Source organism: Podarcis muralis, chromosome 8 (genome assembly GCF_964188315.1).
Source record: "Podarcis muralis chromosome 8, rPodMur119.hap1.1, whole genome shotgun sequence".
NCBI classification, from domain to species: Eukaryota; Metazoa; Chordata; class Lepidosauria; order Squamata; family Lacertidae; genus Podarcis; species Podarcis muralis.
The window spans coordinates 34,131,108-34,149,564 of NC_135662.1; the positions used below are offsets into that span (position 1 = coordinate 34,131,108).

Genomic DNA, 18,457 nt, shown 5'->3' on the forward strand with positions numbered 1-18,457 from the left:
TAGTGTGTATACATGCAAATTGCCACAAAGGAGCAGCCAGCTACTCGTGGGTTTCTCTACTTATACAGTGGTGGTTATCCTTGCTAGCACTGGGGATTGTTGCTTTTGCTTCCCCGGAAATCCTATCAGTAGAATCTGGAAGGTCACAATGATTATGTTATTGCTTACAAGTACACTCTTATTGTATACACCAGTGGTTCTCAAACATTTTGCAGTATTGAAACACCTCGCATTAAACAAAACTTCTGAAGAATGCTTGCAGCAAAATCTTTTAAAAAGCAAGCAAGGGAAAGCAAGCAAGGGAAAGCCAACCAGACGGCAGTTTTTAAAAGAGCAACTTTTGCTGATCTGATTTCTCCTAATGGGAGAAGCCTTTGTTTTGTTTGTCATTCTTAACGCTATAGCTCTTATCAGAGAGAGTTCTTATCTCTCAGGCAGTGTTAAATGAGGAGTATATTTACTCATTGCCACCAGCCCAATGAAAGGTGCTAACAGGGGGATGTGGAATTCCCATGACGTATGTTTGAACAACACATTTAACCCAGTAGTGGCACATGCAGGGCAGCAATATTTACCTGGCTTCTCAGTGCAGCAAGTCACTGCTAGTTCCTGAGAGGGGGAGGGGGAGCCAGAAGATTGGTTCTCCTGCTGAGCCCACATCCAGCTTCCCACAGCTTTGCTCCTCTTGGTAACTGGCAGTAACTTGCACCCTTGCAAAGCCAGGTAAGCAAGGCCATGCTGCCCAGCCAGGCATTACTGGTTTAACCCTTGGAAAGTGTGGTGAAGGAAGTAAAGAAGAAGAAGGGATTTCCAGGACAATTGCTTGAATAGTGCACTTAATCCCCATTATTGCAGCTCCGTAGTAATCACATGTTGTGCATGCTTGTCTGCCATTACACCTTTTTTCTTCATGGAAGCCCATGAAGTGCTTCTGGAGCAACGGGACACCGTGATGGAAACCAGAGCACATGGAAACACCGTTTACCTTCCCGCCGCAGTGGTACTTATTTATCTACTTGCACTGGCATGTCATTCATTTTAAATGGCATATATATTTTTCAAAAGCTCAATCTCATAATCAGCATGAAGAATCACAGGCTTTCCAAAGAAAATTCCACTAATTTTAACCAGGTATAATGCAGATACTATAATCCACATAGACAGCTTCAATAGTTGTAGTTTAAAAGAAAAATTGTTAAATTCCCTGCATTAAAAAAAACCTCAGTCATAAAATATGGACAGAGGAAGCCAAAGGGATGTGAGAGTCTAATTAGAAAACTATGCATAACAAACTCACAAGTACATACTTCATAACATTGCAAATCCCAGTAATTGAAAGCTGACTCACTCTGAATACTATATGGCTCACTCCCAATACTCACTCTAGATAACTGCCCTTTACCCCATTCAAAAATCCTATCAATTAGCTGGAAAGAAAAGTTTGATATTTAACCAAATCCTTATTAAGAGTGCACTGTGTTATCCCATCTAATTCAAAGAACAAACCATAGAGAAATGTATAATCTACATGGGAATTATAATTCAAGAAACAAAGTATTTTCTGTCCAGAGTTGGATGTATTTCTGATATTTTATGTTATGGACCTCTGCTCACTGAAGCAAATTGGCTGCTACAAGTGAAAAGAAGATTTTGCATCTAATCAACAGCATGAATTTAGGTTGAAAACTGTTGTACAGGGACTTCTTTGAGGCGTCTGGGCTGACTGCCATCCTTGCATTTGTGAATGAAATTGCATGACCAATCCACCCACCTCTTTCCACCACCACCCTCCCTACCTCCCAAGATACCATTAAGGTCTTTTGCTGCTTCCTTTACTCAACGGACAGACCAAGTAACTGTTCTAGGATCTAGAAAGGCATTCAACATCTTCAAAATGATCAGTTACATGTCCACTCTCCCAGTGTTTAAGCACCTGTTTTCTGCATTACTATGGAACAAGCTCTCCTTTACTTATAGAACTTGACAGTTAGATACTATGTTGGTCTTTGTTCCAACAACACTAATATTACTCTGTGGCCATATTATTTTATTCAAGTTACACTTGTAACTCAAATCTTCCATACTGTTCTGTGAGTTTATAAAATGTTTCAACTCAGAAAGGGAAATCCCAGCAGCTCAAACTTCTCTTTTGTAACTTGTTATTGGCAGGATCAGCAGCTGCTGTAGTATTTATTCATCAGTCAGCTTCACTGTTCTAGTCCCCAATTCATATAACAGGAATTCTACTACTGATGCCAGCAATTAGAATTCTACTTCACAGAAAGAAGCAAATCCATTGATCAGAATAGCATGGTTTAAACTCTACCTCTTCTGTGTGTGTAACATCCCAGAACATTATGAAGAAAATACATCCGCTATCTTTATTTTTAACTATTATTGTCAGTTCCACGGACTTATAATCTGTCTTTGGCAAATATAAGCTTTGACTTACATCGTTCTGACAAAGGCTTGCTTTCAGAAGCAATATTATAAAGCTACAAAAGCAAGCCTCTTGTTAAGTGATTCATGATCATATTGCAAATTACAATATCTTTTCTAGTGTGTCAACAAACCATAAGTTGCTCAAAGGTAAAAGCAACGGGCAACCATTTTTCATACGTACAATTATTAAATATGTAACTTCATAACTCTGGAATGGAAAGGAATGTAACATAGTAGGCTGATAAAGGCTAAGAAGTCGCACACACTGGGTTCCACAGAACAAGGAATCACTGAAGGTTAACAAAATAGGAAAAGGAAAAGGAAACTGAAAGGGTTGGTTTTTCGGGGAGGGGTGTCAAACAAAGACTTTTAAAGAATAAAAATGTTGCTAAGCATACACAAAGAACTATTGAAATAGGGATGCTTTAAGCATGGAAGGTGGAATGGGATATACTGTTATGAGTTGGGGGGGGGAGGCAGGGTGTTAAGTCATATGTCATGCCCCTCTAATCCTTGCATCCAGCAAACCTTAACAGGTAATCAAGCACTCTAATTCCTGGAATAGCCAAACTAGCTTCCTGGTGAGGTGAGGAGGATTAAGGGGCTCAGTGTGAGAAAGCAAATGGGTTTCCTTCAACAGACAAAGCCAGACTTGAGGGCACAGAGTTGCATTGATGTGAACTATAGGCATAACTCAAGCTGGAGACAGAGACAGAGCAATGTTTGATTTCTGTTTGAATCCAAGGCTGTAAGATGGAAGATAGCGAACAAAGTATGTGTTAAGCCCAGGTTTTGCACTGTAATCATTCCCTAGTCTGGGCCTCAAATGCCCTGTGGTGTAAGTGTACTTATTTAAGTCCATTTGTTTTGCCACCCATCATATTTAACTGGACTCATGACAAGCTAATTTATCAAAATTTCTCTTTTAGATCTTTTTAGTGCAACCAATCATTTCATTAAGTGTCATATGACTATTTATTTGCATTAGCAGTTGCTGTGTCTGGTGGTCACCCCAGGAAGATTTGGAAACCTTTCTGTTCTCTGCAGTGGTAGTGGTAAAATACTTCTTCTGCATTTAGAAAACAATACATAGAAATTGTTTGGGTTTCACACAGTGCACCTATTTATATTAATAGCCATTATTTTAAAATGGAAGATCAATAATTTAGTTTTCCTGGAAACACCCAAGAAACATCCTTTGTGTGCTGTTCCAAGATAAATTGCCAGCATGGCAGTAAATAAAAATAAACAGAAAATTGCTTTTTCTTTATTCATCTATCTGAAGAAAACAGCCATAGTTGTTTAGAGTACAAACTCTAAACATTAGAACAAAAATAACAGGAAAAATCCCTTCCCTTGTTTTCAAGTCAACCTGATCACATCTGCAGTTGTGTGGATATACACACAAAAAGAAAAAGTCACAAGCCTCTCTTATGTTGTTAGTACTTGGCACAAAAAAACAGTCTCTAGCCTTTATTTTATTGAATTTATATACCGCCTCATACCCAGAGGCATAGACTGCATAGGAGTTTCATTAAATAATCAAGACTCTGGCACCTCAATTTCAGTTTCAATCCTGGCATCACATGGAAAGTAGATGCCAGACCGTATTTACCATCTGTTAAAGTTTTAGGTCTTGCCTCTGACAAAGCATCTGTATGTAGCTTGATCAGTTCACTAGTAGCAAGTTATTATGTGGGAGTATTGTTTCCACCCCTGCCAATTATAAAACAGAACTGGAAACCTGGGTGCTACAGACTGAATAAGAGTGGTGCCCTAGAGCTTTAAAAGCTACAGATACTGACCCTCCCCAGGGTCAACCAGCTCCAACTTTCTGAGTTCTATTCCTCCTCAGGATCCAACCATTCTCTTCATGGCATTACCACAGGACTCATGACACCACGAGCTAAGCCATGGTTTGGCTTAGCATTACATCTGAACCCAGGCTCATGGTTTATCTCCCTGACACAAACCACAAGTGGTATGCCACACAACAAACCTTGACTACAACTCATGGTTTGTCTGGAGCAACTTTGGATGCAACGCTAAGTCAAACCATGGCTTAACTCACAGTAATGCAGCAGCAGATAGAAGTAAAAAAGGTAAAGGACTCCTGGACAGTTAAGTCCAGTCAAAGGTGACTATGAGGTGTGGCGCTCATCTTGCTTCAGGCCAAGGGAACCGGTCCACAGCTTTCCAGGTCATGTGACCAGCATAACTAAACTGTTTCTGGCACAAGAGAACACCGTGACGGAAGCCAGAGCACATGGAAATGTCATTTATCTTCCTGTCACAGTGGAACCTACGGTACTTATCTACTTGCACAGGTATGATTTCGAACTGCTAGGTTGGCAGAAGCTGGGACAGAGCAACTAGAGCTCACCCTGTCAGGCAGATTTGAATCAATGATCTTCCGATCAGCAAGCCCAACCACAGGAGGGTCAAAGCAGTTGCAATCTTCTCTCTGGGAATCCACACTACATTCAATGGGGCTAGTAACTGCATTGTTAATTTCTCTTTCATACAGTATTCATTCTTTTTGGATCTAATACTGTCACAGTTTTAACATGGTTCATGCATGTCTCATAATTTTTCATTCAAACTCCTAGGTTGCTTTCTCCCTTTCTTTTACTATTTGCAAATTCTAATAAATTGAAAAATTAATCACCACATCCTGCATTTTCTACATTGAATAATACAAATTCTAACAAGTTCTAAACATATGTTGCATTAGTTACAACTTTCATATTCTCACTCAATTCATCACTTATTTTTTGCTGAATTGCTAGTGAAAAAATCAAACTGCATAAATTTGACTCTGAACTTGTGCTTAAATTAAATAAATGAATTGACATTGTGAAATATGTAGATTTGATGTGTTAAAATGTTTAATTATTACAACAAAATACTTCATTTACTACTCTTCTTGAGTGTCTGGATTTTTTAAATGTTTGACAGCTATTGGATGAACTACAGAAGTCTGAAAATAATTTCCTGCAAATAAAATGCATTCAATTTTCTTTTGTTTTCTTGCATGTACATCAAAAATAAGTATTCTACCTTATAAAGAATGCAGGTGGTGCTATTGATATTTAATTCTTAGTCACTAAGTAACCATTCACTGTTTTCCTCACTTTGTAACAGAGTAGACAAAAACAGCAGAAACTGGAAGTGAATGGAAGTGATTTTGACTTTCTATGGTAATTGTGTCTCAGCTTCCTTTTGACTTTATATGATGCATCAGCCATACAAGTGGTGTGTTAGAGAGCAGAGGAAAAGGAAACCGCACAACCTTATCAAAAAGCACAGCCAGCTGAAGTCTTTCCCCTTCCCATTAAAAAAATTCCACAACACACTGTGCAGCTTTCTTAGCCATTATAAAGTCACAAATTACCGTACTATATATTTGATTAATACTTTTTCAATGAATAAAATACAAGCCATTTGGAAGTGAGATATGGAACACAGTTAAGATAACTAACATGCAAGAAATCTAAATTTAGATCCCTGGTTACCTTGTGTTGACATAGACTGGGGGGAAACTTGAGAGGTCAAGAAACACATTGCAGTTCTTTAATTCGGTCGCCCATTTTTGTGTTAAAAATAGTGCCAAAGTGTTCCTCCAATATTGTGGATTACCCTCCTGCTCTGAACTTACCATACCTTCTCAAGCTCCCCAACCCAGCACAGATAACATGTTTCACAGGTCAACATGCACATCCTTCTAAGATGTGTAATGCTGTGCCTGCAACCTGCTGCTGGATGCTATGATCTGTAGATGAGGGTCCCTGAACAACACATCTCTGATTCCCTGCCTAAATCTGTACACTACATCATAAGAACAAAACAGCAGAGGTTTCTGAGACCCCTTTCTCTTGAATCTAGTGATGAGCAAATTCCCTATAGCTTGACCTGGAACTGGGCCCAGCAAACAAGACTTTGTTTTTAATTGAAAGCAATGTGTGTGTTTTTCTGAGGCGAGCTCTGATGCTTGGACCTCATCATACAGAGTCAGAATATCTTATTTCTCCTGTTTCTCTTTTTGTATAAGCACCTTGGACCTCGCTGCCCTCCCTCCCCATTCACCTAGCAGTGACAACATTCAGGACTTGATGGAAGGCCTCCCACCGTAGTGTCAGCAGAACCAGCAGGAGCGGGTGCTTGCTAGAAACAGTCTTCATCCATAAATGGCCTGGGCACTTCTAAGCTTTCAAAGGAACAGTATTTCCTGCAGGGGGGGGGTTGTAGTTTCCTGTGCCTCCTGATTCAATGCACAAAGGTAGGTTTGCCTGGGAAGAAGGAAAAACTCACACGCAAGGCAGGCTAGCAGCCAGAGGAAAACACCATCACAAATCAAGACAAACCTGAATTAAGAGCATAGGCACAGTCTGCTGGATCAGCAGCCCATCCAGCCCAACATCCTGTTCTCACAATGCCTAACAATGTGAGAAACCAGCAAACAGGATTTCAGCACAAGAGCACTCTCTCCTCCTGCAGTTTCCAGCAAGTAGCACCCAGGAGCATTGATGCCTCCAACTGTGGAGGCAGAGCAGAGCCATCATGGCCAGTAGCCTTTGATAGCCCTCTCCTAATCCTCTTTGAAAGCTATTTTTGCTGGTGGCCCTCCCTGCCTCCTGAGAGTTCCAGCACTGCATGAAGAAATGCTTCCTTTTATCTGTCCTTAATCTTCCAGTGGGTGGCGCTGTGGGTTAAACCACAGAGCCTAGGACTTGCCGATCAGAAGGTCAGCAGTTCGAATCCCCGCAACGGGGTGAGCTCCCATTGCTTGGTCCCTACTCCTGCCAACCTAGCAGTTCAAAAGCACGTCAAAGTGCAAGTAGATAAATAGGTACCACTCTGGTGGGAAGGTAAACGACGTTTCTGTGTGCAGCTCTGGTTCGCCAGAAGTGGCTTAGTCATGTGGGCCACATGACCCGGAAGCTGTACGCCGGCTCCCTCGGCCGATAAAGCAAGATGTGTGCCGCAACCCCAGAGTCGGTCACGACTGGACCTAATGGTCAGGGGTCCCTTTACCTTTAATCTTCCAGCATTTAGCTTCATTGGATGTCTGCAAGCTCTAGTGTTATGAGAGGCGGGGAACTATTCACTTTCTCCATTCCATGCATAATTTTATACACTTATATCATGTCATCTCTTAGTCACCTTTTCTCTAAGCTAAAAGCCCCAAACATTGCAACCTTTCTTCATAAGGGATTCACTGCATCCCCTTGATAATTTTGGTTGAGGTGAGGTGACCAGAACTGCACACAGTACTCCACAGAATTATGGTATAACAGAATTATGATACTGGAAGACTTATTTTCAATTCCTTTCCTAATGATCCCTAGCATGGAATTTGCCTTTTTCACGGCCACCATGCACTGGATCAAAATCTTCATTGAGCTACCTACTACAACCCAAAGTATCATTCCTGGTCTGTCACTGCCAATTCAGACTCCATCAGTGTGTATGTGAAATTAACATTTCACTTTACACTTGTTTACATTAAATTGCATTTGCCATTTTACAGCTCATTTACTCAGTTTAGCTAGGTCCTTTTGGAGCTCTTTGCAACCTCTTTGTTTTTTAACAACGACCAATTTACTACCATCAGTAAACTTAGCTACCTCACTGCTCACTCCTAACTCTAGCTCATTTATGAACAAGTTAAAAAGCACAGGTCACAGTATCAATTTGGGGGGAGGGCTTCACTTTCTACTTCTCTACATTCAGAGAACTGTTCTTTGCTCATGAAACTTAACCAATCTGTGATCCACAAGAGGACTTCTCTTATTTCTTGACTGCTAAGCTTACTCAGGAGTCTTTGGTGAGCAACTTTGTTGAAAGCTTTTTTGTAAGTCCAGGTATACTATGTTGACTGGATCACCTCTTTATAGTATAAGTTTATTGCCACTAGGTACATTTCAACAAATGATCAATGGTTGAACTATTGGGACAGCAACTGACTACAGTGTTATATCTTCTATTTTGTAGGTTACATGATTTTAACTGAAGAATAATATAGATTAATAATTGAATTCAAAGATAAAAATGTGAATAAGAAAAATAAGTTTGTCCAGTTAACAATAAAAATAACAATCCTAAAAATTATGAGATTTATATAAGAATAAATTTATAAGATGCTGGTCCCTTGTTTTAAATCTCCACATAAGCATTGTTAACAGCTCATTTATTAAGAAGTGTTTATACAGCTCCCTGTCAGGGCTCCCAAAACAGACATGTGGCAGGGCTTTTCCTAGGTCAAGAAGAATGAGAAAGAGCTAGGTTGTACTAGACAGACAGACAAATATTCAGATAGATAGACAACAACAATGTCTTTAAAGCAACACAGGAATGTTTTTCTGAGACAGACAGCTATTCCTCTAGAACTGCTGCCAGTTAATGTGAAATCTTATCATCTAAACTTTAGATATATGTTACAGATATAGCTCTAAATCTTGGATGAGCATTTTTAACTTTTAGAGCCAAGACTTCAATGTTTACTTTATTTTTATTTCCTGTTTACTGTGTCTCGGGACTGGATGTGTGTTGATGTTATCATGCTTTCAGCTTTTCAATCTAAGCAAGTCTTTGCTTTGAAGAGCCTTAATTACCTCTGGTATATTAATTCAAGAGTCACCGTCTCTGCCTTAGTATTGCAGCACAAGATGCTCTGGAAAACTTGACCTACGTTGAAGTCAATGGCCAAAGTTCAGTTGCAATCTGGAGAATCAGTATATAGTGGTGGCTGAACCAGGCAACCCCCCACATAATTTGTCCAAATTCCATTGTCAGAGCCAAGATTGAAGTTGGAATTTCATTCTGAGGCAAGAGGACAAGAATGAAAACTGGGGAATTAGAGAGGCTGGAAAGGCTCCATGATGAAAGTAGATGGGATCCATCAAGGCAGGAAAATATAGTACCAAAGGAAGACCTTGGGGCTCTATGAACACAGTTCCTTTGATAAGAAGCTAGGTTTAACATGGAAATGTATATGACCATCAAAGAACTAGGGGTGTTCAGAACTATCTTTGATCAGCAGCTACCAGAGCCACTGTTTCAAAACCAGCAGCCCCCTGATTCTGAGATAATAACACTGGACTCAACAAAGGGCTGCTATATAGCAGCGGGACAAATCAGAGGGCTGGGAAAGCTCTAGTTCAGTGGATCTTCTTATGAGTGAGCATCCTAAACTGGAATCATTCCTTATGTATATAATTCTACTTCTCTTTGCAGATGTGGTCACAAAAGAGAAGTAGCAAAACCTTTGGGGGCAAGTAGGGATGGATCTCTTATTTGTGGGAAATAAATAGGTGGTGCAAACATAGAGAGAGGGAAAGAGGTTCTGATCTTCCTTCGTTTATGCAGAGTGTCCAAGTCAGATTGCTGTTTAGGCTTTTTTGTTCCTTCCCTGCCTCTGACCTTTCCTTGATTCTCCATCTTTCATACATAATTATTTTTTTCTATGACATCAGAGCAAATTATATGTTAGTGTGAGTGTGATCACTGATCCTTTGCATGGATCCTGCTTGGCTACTGGATTACCTTTGGGTTGTTTAACAGACTTCCTGTGGTTTTTAGTTTTGTCCCCTAAATGAGCTGAAATGTCATTGTCACTGTCTGGACCATGTAAAATATTTCCTGGCTGGTGTAAAGATTTCAAAGATAGGCCCGAAGAATAAAAAGTATTTCAGCCTCTTGTAATGGGCAGTGCATCATCTGTTGTACTGAACAAACTTTTAGGAAACCCAAGTTCCTTTGATGTTGTTGAACCACAGAGAAATCAGCAATAGCCTGAAGATTAATTTCAAACATCAAAAAGAACAGCATATCAAATAATTTCTCTGAGGCTTCCCCAGAGTTCACTCACCACTTCAACAGAAATCTCAATTTTTGCACAATTATTTTTTTTTACCTAATGTAGTATTTATTATACACTTATACAAATCTACTGTGTGACCATACTTGGAATTGTGTACAGTGATGGCCACCAAACCTCAAAAATGTGCTTGCAGAGATGGAAAATGTGCACAAAAGGGCAACTAAAATGATCAAAGGGATGGAGCGACTTCCTCTGAAGAAAGGCAACCATGTTTGCATCTCTTTTTTGCATAAACATATTTGTGGTGTATAAAACGATGCATGCTGTGAAGAAAGTGGAAAGAGAGACCTTTTCCTCCCTTCTAATAACACTGGGAGCCAGGGTTATCCAGTGAAGCTAAACAGTGGGAGACTTCCTCTATGGAATTCACACTACAAGATGTGATGGTGACTATCAACATAGATGGTTTTAAAGGTGATTATACAAATTAACAGATAAGACTATCAGTAGCTACTAGTCAAGATGGATCCAGTACCAAAGGCAGCATGCTTCTGAACATTAGTTACCTGGTATCTTAAGTGGGAGAGTGCTACTACTGCACTCTTCTCCTGCTTGCAGCTTCCCATAAGGATCTAGTTGGTCACTGTGGGAACACTATGCAGGACTAGATGGACATTTGGTCGGATCTGTGTTCTTATGTCTGTATTAATGCATTACTGTATGGATATGGTTTTGCTCAACCTATGTACCTTGTTGCCTAGCAATAGTTGGCAGCTACTAGCACCCAAAGGAAAATGAATTATAATCCTATTCCTATGCATGTTTACTCATTACTAAATCCCATAGTGCTTAGTGGGACTTACTTTCATGTAAATGTGCACAGCATGCCAGCTGTAGTCTCACAATGAGATCAACAAGAAAATAAGAGACCAAGGCAACAATCCCAAAACCCCACTGTTGCAGAGGTCCTATGCATAAGAATGTCTAGGCCATCAGCACCGCCATTCTTTCACATTTGTGTAATATTCATAAACTGTATTTTCAGGAAATTTGAATTTAATTTTTCATGTAATATTAGAACATCGAGTTTCCCCACCTAAAAAGTACTTCAGGGATTCCCTGCAACAGAGTTCTGTTTCTTTGCAAGTTTCCACATTATCTAACTAATAAGAGAAGTTAATTCCAAGGTCCAGTTCTCTGATTGGCAGCAACTCTCTAGGATATCACCTGAGGGCATTCAGGTCACCTGCTACCTATTGTCTTTCGCTTATTTATTTAAATCGATGCCAGGCCTTGAAGCTGGGGTCAGAGGTGGAAACAGCTGCTCTAGCCCCCAGAGCAGTGCACATGCTGTGCACCGGGGGGGGGGGGCTAAGCATCCCGGGGCCGCACCCACCGCACCCCCATTCCTCCGCCAGTGCCTGGGGCCTTCTGAATGCAAGGCCTGTGTTCTATGATTGAGCTATTGCCCCTCCTCATAAGAGGGCAGTAGGTAAACAATGCGTAGTTCACTCACATTGGGACACTATCCCGGACAAGCTTAAAAAGGTAAAGGAGTAAAGGACCATTAGGTCCAGTTGTGGCCGACTCTGGGGTTGCGGTACTCATCTCGCTTTATTGGCCGAGGGAGCCGCCGTACAGCTTCCGGGTCACGTGGCCAGCATGACTAAGCCTCTTCTGGCGAACCAGAGCAGCACACGGAAACGCCGTTTACCTTCCTGCCGGAGCGGTGCCTATTTATCTACTTGCACTTTGACGTGCTTTCGAACTGCTAGGTTGGCAGGACAACCTTACATGCACACAAATCTCACTGGAATATATAGGCACTGCACACTTCCATTTTTTACCAGAGCCTTAGCTTGATACTCCAGCTAGCCTGCACAAACCCCAATCTTCACAGGTGTTAAATGAAACTTAAATTTTATTCAACCCAAAGATTGCACCACCATCACCCTCTGCAGCCTGAACTAAGACGTAATATTTGTGTCAACAGCTTTATTTTTCAGGAATGACCAACATTGTACTAAAAATACAGACAAAACAAGATCTCAGGAGTTTTCAACTTGTTGACACTTTTTAAAGCAAATTCCAGGTCCATCAGATAAGGAGCAAAAAATACTTTAACAACTATATTTTGTGTAAAACAGAAGCTGAATGACAAAACACAGTATAGTATGTTACTCTCTACTGTTGGTCTTCTTGCCAAAAGCCAAGCTGAGGGTTTTCTCTTGCTTGATAAAGTTCACAGATCTCAGAAACCTAAGCAGGAAGTTTGCTGTTTGAAAGATTTCCCCCTCAGGATGAGAAGGGGGAGAAGAGAAAGAGAAATGTGAGGGGTATTATGACAGGCACTCCACAAAACTAAGCAGACAACTTGAGATTTGTTTATCCCAAAAGCTTCTTAAGTGATGCTGCCAATAAATGTGTAAATTAAGCCAGGAGGTAATATAGAGATGTTTGCGTTTATGATCCTTCACAGGAAGTTCTACCTTCCTTGTTTCTTTCAGAAGTCTGCTTCATCCAAATGCAAACGCTTCTTCTTTTATACTGAATTCAGTCCTGTATAAAAGGTGTGTTACCTTTACAGCTGTGCAATTCATAGTCATTTCAATCATGGGTCACCAACTTATTACCAAAATAAAATTTTGAATAGAAGGATGTCAAGGGGTGGGGAGAAGGGGCAAATGCTACATGTGGCTTTAATATTGAACAGCTGCTATAGATCAAGCACCCCCCCCCTTTTGCTTGTGTGTGCGCCTCTCTCTCTCTCTCTCTCTTTTACCCCCTGCCAGAATACTGTGTTACAAGGATTATTGTAAATACAGAGACTGTGGCGCCTTAGGAGAGGAAACTCTAAACTTCCAACAGTTAATATCCCCCCCCAAATGCCGTTCAACGAAATGTACCTGAGGCAAACAGCACTCACTACTTTTCAATGTCTGTGCCCAGAGAGGAAGTTAGTTTGTTTGAAATGTTAGCTCCATCACCTCTTCAACACAAAAGCAACATGCTTAAAATCAGCTGAGGAAAATACATGCCACAAGAAACACCACCCTACCCCCATTTTCTCCTCTAAGGAGGAAAAACCACAACATGGCTTTATAAAGAGACCTGGATCACCAGGAATTCGCCTCAAATCTTCTCTCTTTTTTCTTCTACTTGGTCCCCAAAGCTTTTGAGTTCCTCCAGGAAAACCATTCCCTTCCCCCTCCTCTCTACTGGCAAACTTGGCAAGGGGGGGAAATGGGGAGAGGGAAGGAGGGAGAGAGGAGCAGGCTGGTTGTTTGTGCACAAGAAGTTCAGGACGAGGCGCCCGAGGAGCCCCGCGCGAAGGCGAAGAAGCGCCGAGGGGGGAGGGGCGGGCAACTCACCGACACCAGAAACTCCAGAGTGGCCACATAGTCGCGCTCCGTCTTCAGCAGCTCATTCAAAACGCACACCCGGAGGCGCAGCTGCTTCTCGGGGTCTTTCCCGCTCTCTCCTTTCCCTTCCCCTTTGCTTTCTTCGGTCATTGTGTCCTATCCACCGCCACCCCCGAAAGAAGCGCCTTCGAAACTTTCCTCCCCCTCGGCTCCTTCTCGTGTTTGGCGAGGCGGCCGGCAGGACAGGGGAGGGAAAAGGCGGGGAAATTCCCTCAGGGGTTCAGAAAAGACCACAACAAAAGAGCCCGCTCCGTTGCATGGCGAGGCCGGAGCTCGCTTCTGTGGGCTCCCCTCACTATCCCAGCTGTGGAGGAGCAGCTTCGCTCCCTCCACCCCTCGCCTCTCTCCCCCTCTCTCTCAAGTGTCCCTTCCCAGTCAGGAAGAGGGACCCAGCCTGAAGGAAGTGCGAGTGGTCACCAGCTCTCGGCTCTCTTTGTATGACTGTGGGGAGATTTGGAGACTTCAAGCAGCAGCAGCAGCAGCGCCTGGACATTAATCAAAAGCTTTGTATCCATGTGACTCCGACCCCTTTCCCTCGCCTGCGCCAAATCTCAGCGAAAAGCAAAGGAAGCACAACCTTGGGAAAGGGTTGCGTGCCAGCAACTGCTTGTTTCACACACAAGCTTGTGCGCTTTTGGAGTTTGTTTCGGGGCTAATTGGAGCTCTCCCAGTTGAGAGGCTGCGGCTTTAAAATGTCCCAAACGAGCTAGACTGCTGAGATTCTGGCTCCGAGTTTGTTATTCTTTGTGTTTCACAGCCAGTCACGGGTCGTGCCTCCTACCCACACATTCCCACATAAGTATCATTATAGATGCTAATGTATATGTGTGTGCTTTCGTAAATGCATGCACACATGCACACAGTCACATAGAACCTATAATTAGGGATTGCTGTACAGTATATAAATACAAATCTGGTTAGTAGACAGCATCATATATGCATCGTGCAATCAATTAGTTGAGGCATAGGGGCCAACTCCCTGGGGCTTTGGGTGCCCACCCACAAAATTCCCATGAAGGAGCTGGGCACCCACAAATTTCAGTGCCAGGGCCATGCACACTGCATGACACCCCTCGTCCCTGGCACCCCTGAGCTGAGGTATTTGGCAATTTGCTGATCTAAAACTGGATGTACCTCTCATGGCAGAAGCCACAACAAATAAGGAATTCAGCTTATAATAGCTGTACATCCATTTGTCAAAAAACAAACAAACAAACCCAGGAGCCTTGTGCAGATGACCAATTTAGGTACAGCCTACCTGTAGGGCTTGATCACACCTGTTGGCACACCTGTCTTCCATGCATTACATTTGCACAGGGCCCTATGCATGTACATCCAAATGTATGTTGTCTGCCTCCATTGCTATAGTGTAATGGAGCCTGTGTACATATTGGTATATGCTAATAGGTCCCTGTGCAAATGTAATTGATCTGTAGAAAACACAACCTGAAAAAAGAGACCATGCATGCACTTTTGTAAACCAAGACAATATTTAATAAAAATTAAAAATAAATAAATGTGCATGTTAGCAAAATTATAGCATCTCCTGCGTTCTGATTACATGAGGTCACTGAAGCTCCACTCCGGCACCCTTGGCATTTTAAAAATATGCAGCTATTTAGTATACAGAATACAGGTTTACTATTGCCCTGGCCATGCTTCTAAAACATTGGATACAAATTTTAATTGAGATACTTACAATGGAACACTTCCCTATGTTGTTATCCCATCAAGTGTATGTTGGTGAGCTAAAACTTTACTGACTCTCGCAATAGGAAGCAATGGAGGAGCAGTTCAAAAGAAAGCTTCAGAGCCACCAGAGAAAAGGCAACAAAATAAGAACAGTAAACCCTCTGTTTTCTTTCCTTTAATGTGTGTATGATTTAGAAAGCCCCATCACAAATTGTGTCATGAGCCAGGGTACAGAGAAGCTACTGTCTCCTGTGAAGAAGAGGAGTTTTCCTGTAAAGATACTAGTGTGTGTGTAAATGCCTTTGACAGTACTTATCAAAGCATCTTGATCATGCTGTTTGCAAGAGAGAGTTTGTTTGATGTACATTATGAGATTTTGTAGCACTTGGACTAGGGTTTGAGAATGCTGGCACTTCAGACAGCATACAGGTGTTTCACATAAATTTAAAAAGTGACCAACACAGTTACTTGAAGTTCAGATATTCCCATTCCTTGGGTTGCAAACACACCTATCATTGTAATTGTTTATTAATTGTTCTCCACCTATGTCTCAAGGCAATGTTCAAAATATGGGAAGTACTTGGAAGAAAATTATATTTCAGTTGTTTAGTATTTCAGTGCTTGACAGCCTATGTTGGCTTAAGTAATGTGGGCATTGCCCTATACAGCGGTACCTTGGGTTAAGTACTTAATTCGTTCTGGAGGTCCGTTCTTAACCTGAAACTGTACTTAACCTGAAGACCACTTTAGCTAATGGGGCATCCCGCTGCCGCCGCGCTGCCGGAGCACGATTTCTGTTCTTATCCTGAAGCAAAGTTCTTAACCTGAAGCACTATTTATGTGTTAGCGGAGTCTGTAACCTGAAGCGTATGTAACCTAAAGTGTATGTAACCCGAGGTACCACTGTATTAAAAAATGTTTATTTCCTTTCTTCAATAATGGAACCTGCAGTTTCTCAGTGTTAGGTCGCAATATTGATCCCCACACACACACACATCTTGTTGATACTCTCTTTGATTCACAAAACAAACATTTTATTAAAAATCAAATATGCCTATATTCCTATGTAACATGTATAAAATTTGCTGCCAAACATGGGTGGATCCATATAAATATTTACCTCTGCCTTCCTTTAGCTGAAGGCCCCAGACCAGTAGAGTTAAATTTTTATATAACCCCACCTACATTTGGTGGCAAACGTTATACATATTACATGGTCTCCATCTTGTAAAGTGTCGCTGTGCCCTAGGAAAGTCTCCTTTTTCTGGGTGTCTTTTTGGATTTACCCAGATGCTGAATCCAAAATTTTTGCAAGGGAATGTCCCCTTCCTGCTACCCCTGCCATGTGGCTCAAAATCCTGCCTTGCCAGGAGCTGTCCAGCAAGTCAGTGATCTGGAAGTTTAGATAACAAGGGGAGCTGTCCAACAAGGAGTAACAGGAAGCACACCAATATTAGGTGTTGTTTCAGCACTAACTAGGCCCCAACTAAAAAACTTTAGAGTGTTGATCCCATTGGACCATTCTCAGGAAGCAACACTTTCCAGTCTGCTTCTTTGAAGCAATGGCAAAGCTTGTTTTCCAGTTAAAACAGAGACCCGCTATAACCTGCTGCAACCCAGTGATGGGTTGTTAATAACTTAATAATAACTTCTGTAACTGTATGTTTGAGTTTAACTTGTTTGGTTTAACTTGAATGGTTGGTTGAACTTCGTTTACCCTTCATCTCAGATATCCTTCCATTATACATTTTATGCCCAGTGTCAGTGATAGTAAACCCCTCCTGAGAAATATAAGAAATTTCTCCCCAACTCCCTCTTCTCAAAAAATACTCACTTTCATGGGAGACCAACAGTCCCATGAAAGGATGGTGGGGTTATCACAGCCTGAGCTAGAATCTGCTTCCTACCAGCAAGTGCGCAGGGGGATATTGCTACTATTTTCCATCCGTTTACATGGTTATAATCTGTTTTGAACATAACCCTGAAACCATAGTTCAGTATTATCCGAATGAGCAGTGGTGCTCTTGCACTTTCTCACTTCCTTTGGTGCACTGGAAGCACCTGCCTTTTATTTTAAAGTAACTAAAGTCCCCTCTGATGTCTGAACTGGAAGAACTGTGGTTAGTTTAAACCAGAGGTGGCCAATATGATGCTCTCTAGGTGTGTTGAATTCCAGCTCCCATCAGCCACAAATAGCATGGCTAATGGTAGGAACTGTACTTCAACAACAACTGGATGGCTACTTTGGCTAACCTTGGTTTAAACTATAGTTTGTGTTAGCAAGTCAGTATCATAAACCATTATTTGATTCCAGCTTGTTTCAACAAACCATATTTTAAACTGTCCACATTCTTCTACCCCAGTTCATAATGAGAAACTCTGCTTAATTTAAAATAGGAACACATAGTTTCTGGTCTCCTCGTCAAGGTTACTAAAGACAAAAAGGGAGGGAGGAGAACACAAGCCTGGGGCTTCATACTGCTCATTCATGTAACACTAAGCTATTGTTTAGCATTAAAACCAAAATGGGGCTATGTATTACAGATGGATTTCAGATTTATTGTAACTGATTTTGTAGTCTGACCAAGATAAATTCCATCCTTTTAGAATGTTAGCTTTGCCCTGCAGGGGATATGTAACTGTTAATAACAACATCTGTAACTGTATGTTTGGGTTTAACTTGTTTGGTTTAGCTTGAATGGTTGGTTGAATTTTGTTTACCCTTCATCTCAGTTATTCTTCCATTATACATTTTATGCTAGAGACTCAATACACAGAATAAAACTGAAAATGAGAAGGAAAATTGATGGTTGGAAATATTGTAAAATAAACTTTTAGCCTTGTTGTAAAAAAGGAATGACCAAAATATATTTATCAAAATATTTATGTTTTCTCCAAAGTTATCTATGAATACAGTCTGGCACAAGTAAATGCTTAACTCTCATTGATATCAATAGGATTTACTGTCAACAATTGTTTGATCAAGATTTGCCCTTGTTTGTTCCATTTATTGAAGGGGCAGATTCAATGGAGGCTTGTGCTGGAGGAAGTAGGGGAGGCAATTTTCACTGATTTTCCC

General features: G+C 41.3%; 1 protein-coding gene across 2 annotated transcripts in view; it reads right to left on the bottom strand.

The window, feature by feature from the left end:
• The window catches only part of PREX2 (phosphatidylinositol-3,4,5-trisphosphate dependent Rac exchange factor 2), a 108,946-nt gene extending 94,802 nt beyond the window's left edge, over positions 1-14,144 (bottom strand). For both annotated transcript variants that reach the window (XM_028736756.2, XM_028736755.2), the window contains exon 1: positions 13,636-14,144. In XM_028736756.2, coding sequence (XP_028592589.2) covers positions 13,636-13,776 — 141 coding nt within the window. In that variant the 5' untranslated portion in view covers positions 13,777-14,144. The remainder of the gene's footprint in view (positions 1-13,635) is intronic.
• Positions 14,145-18,457: the final 4,313 nt, after the last annotated feature.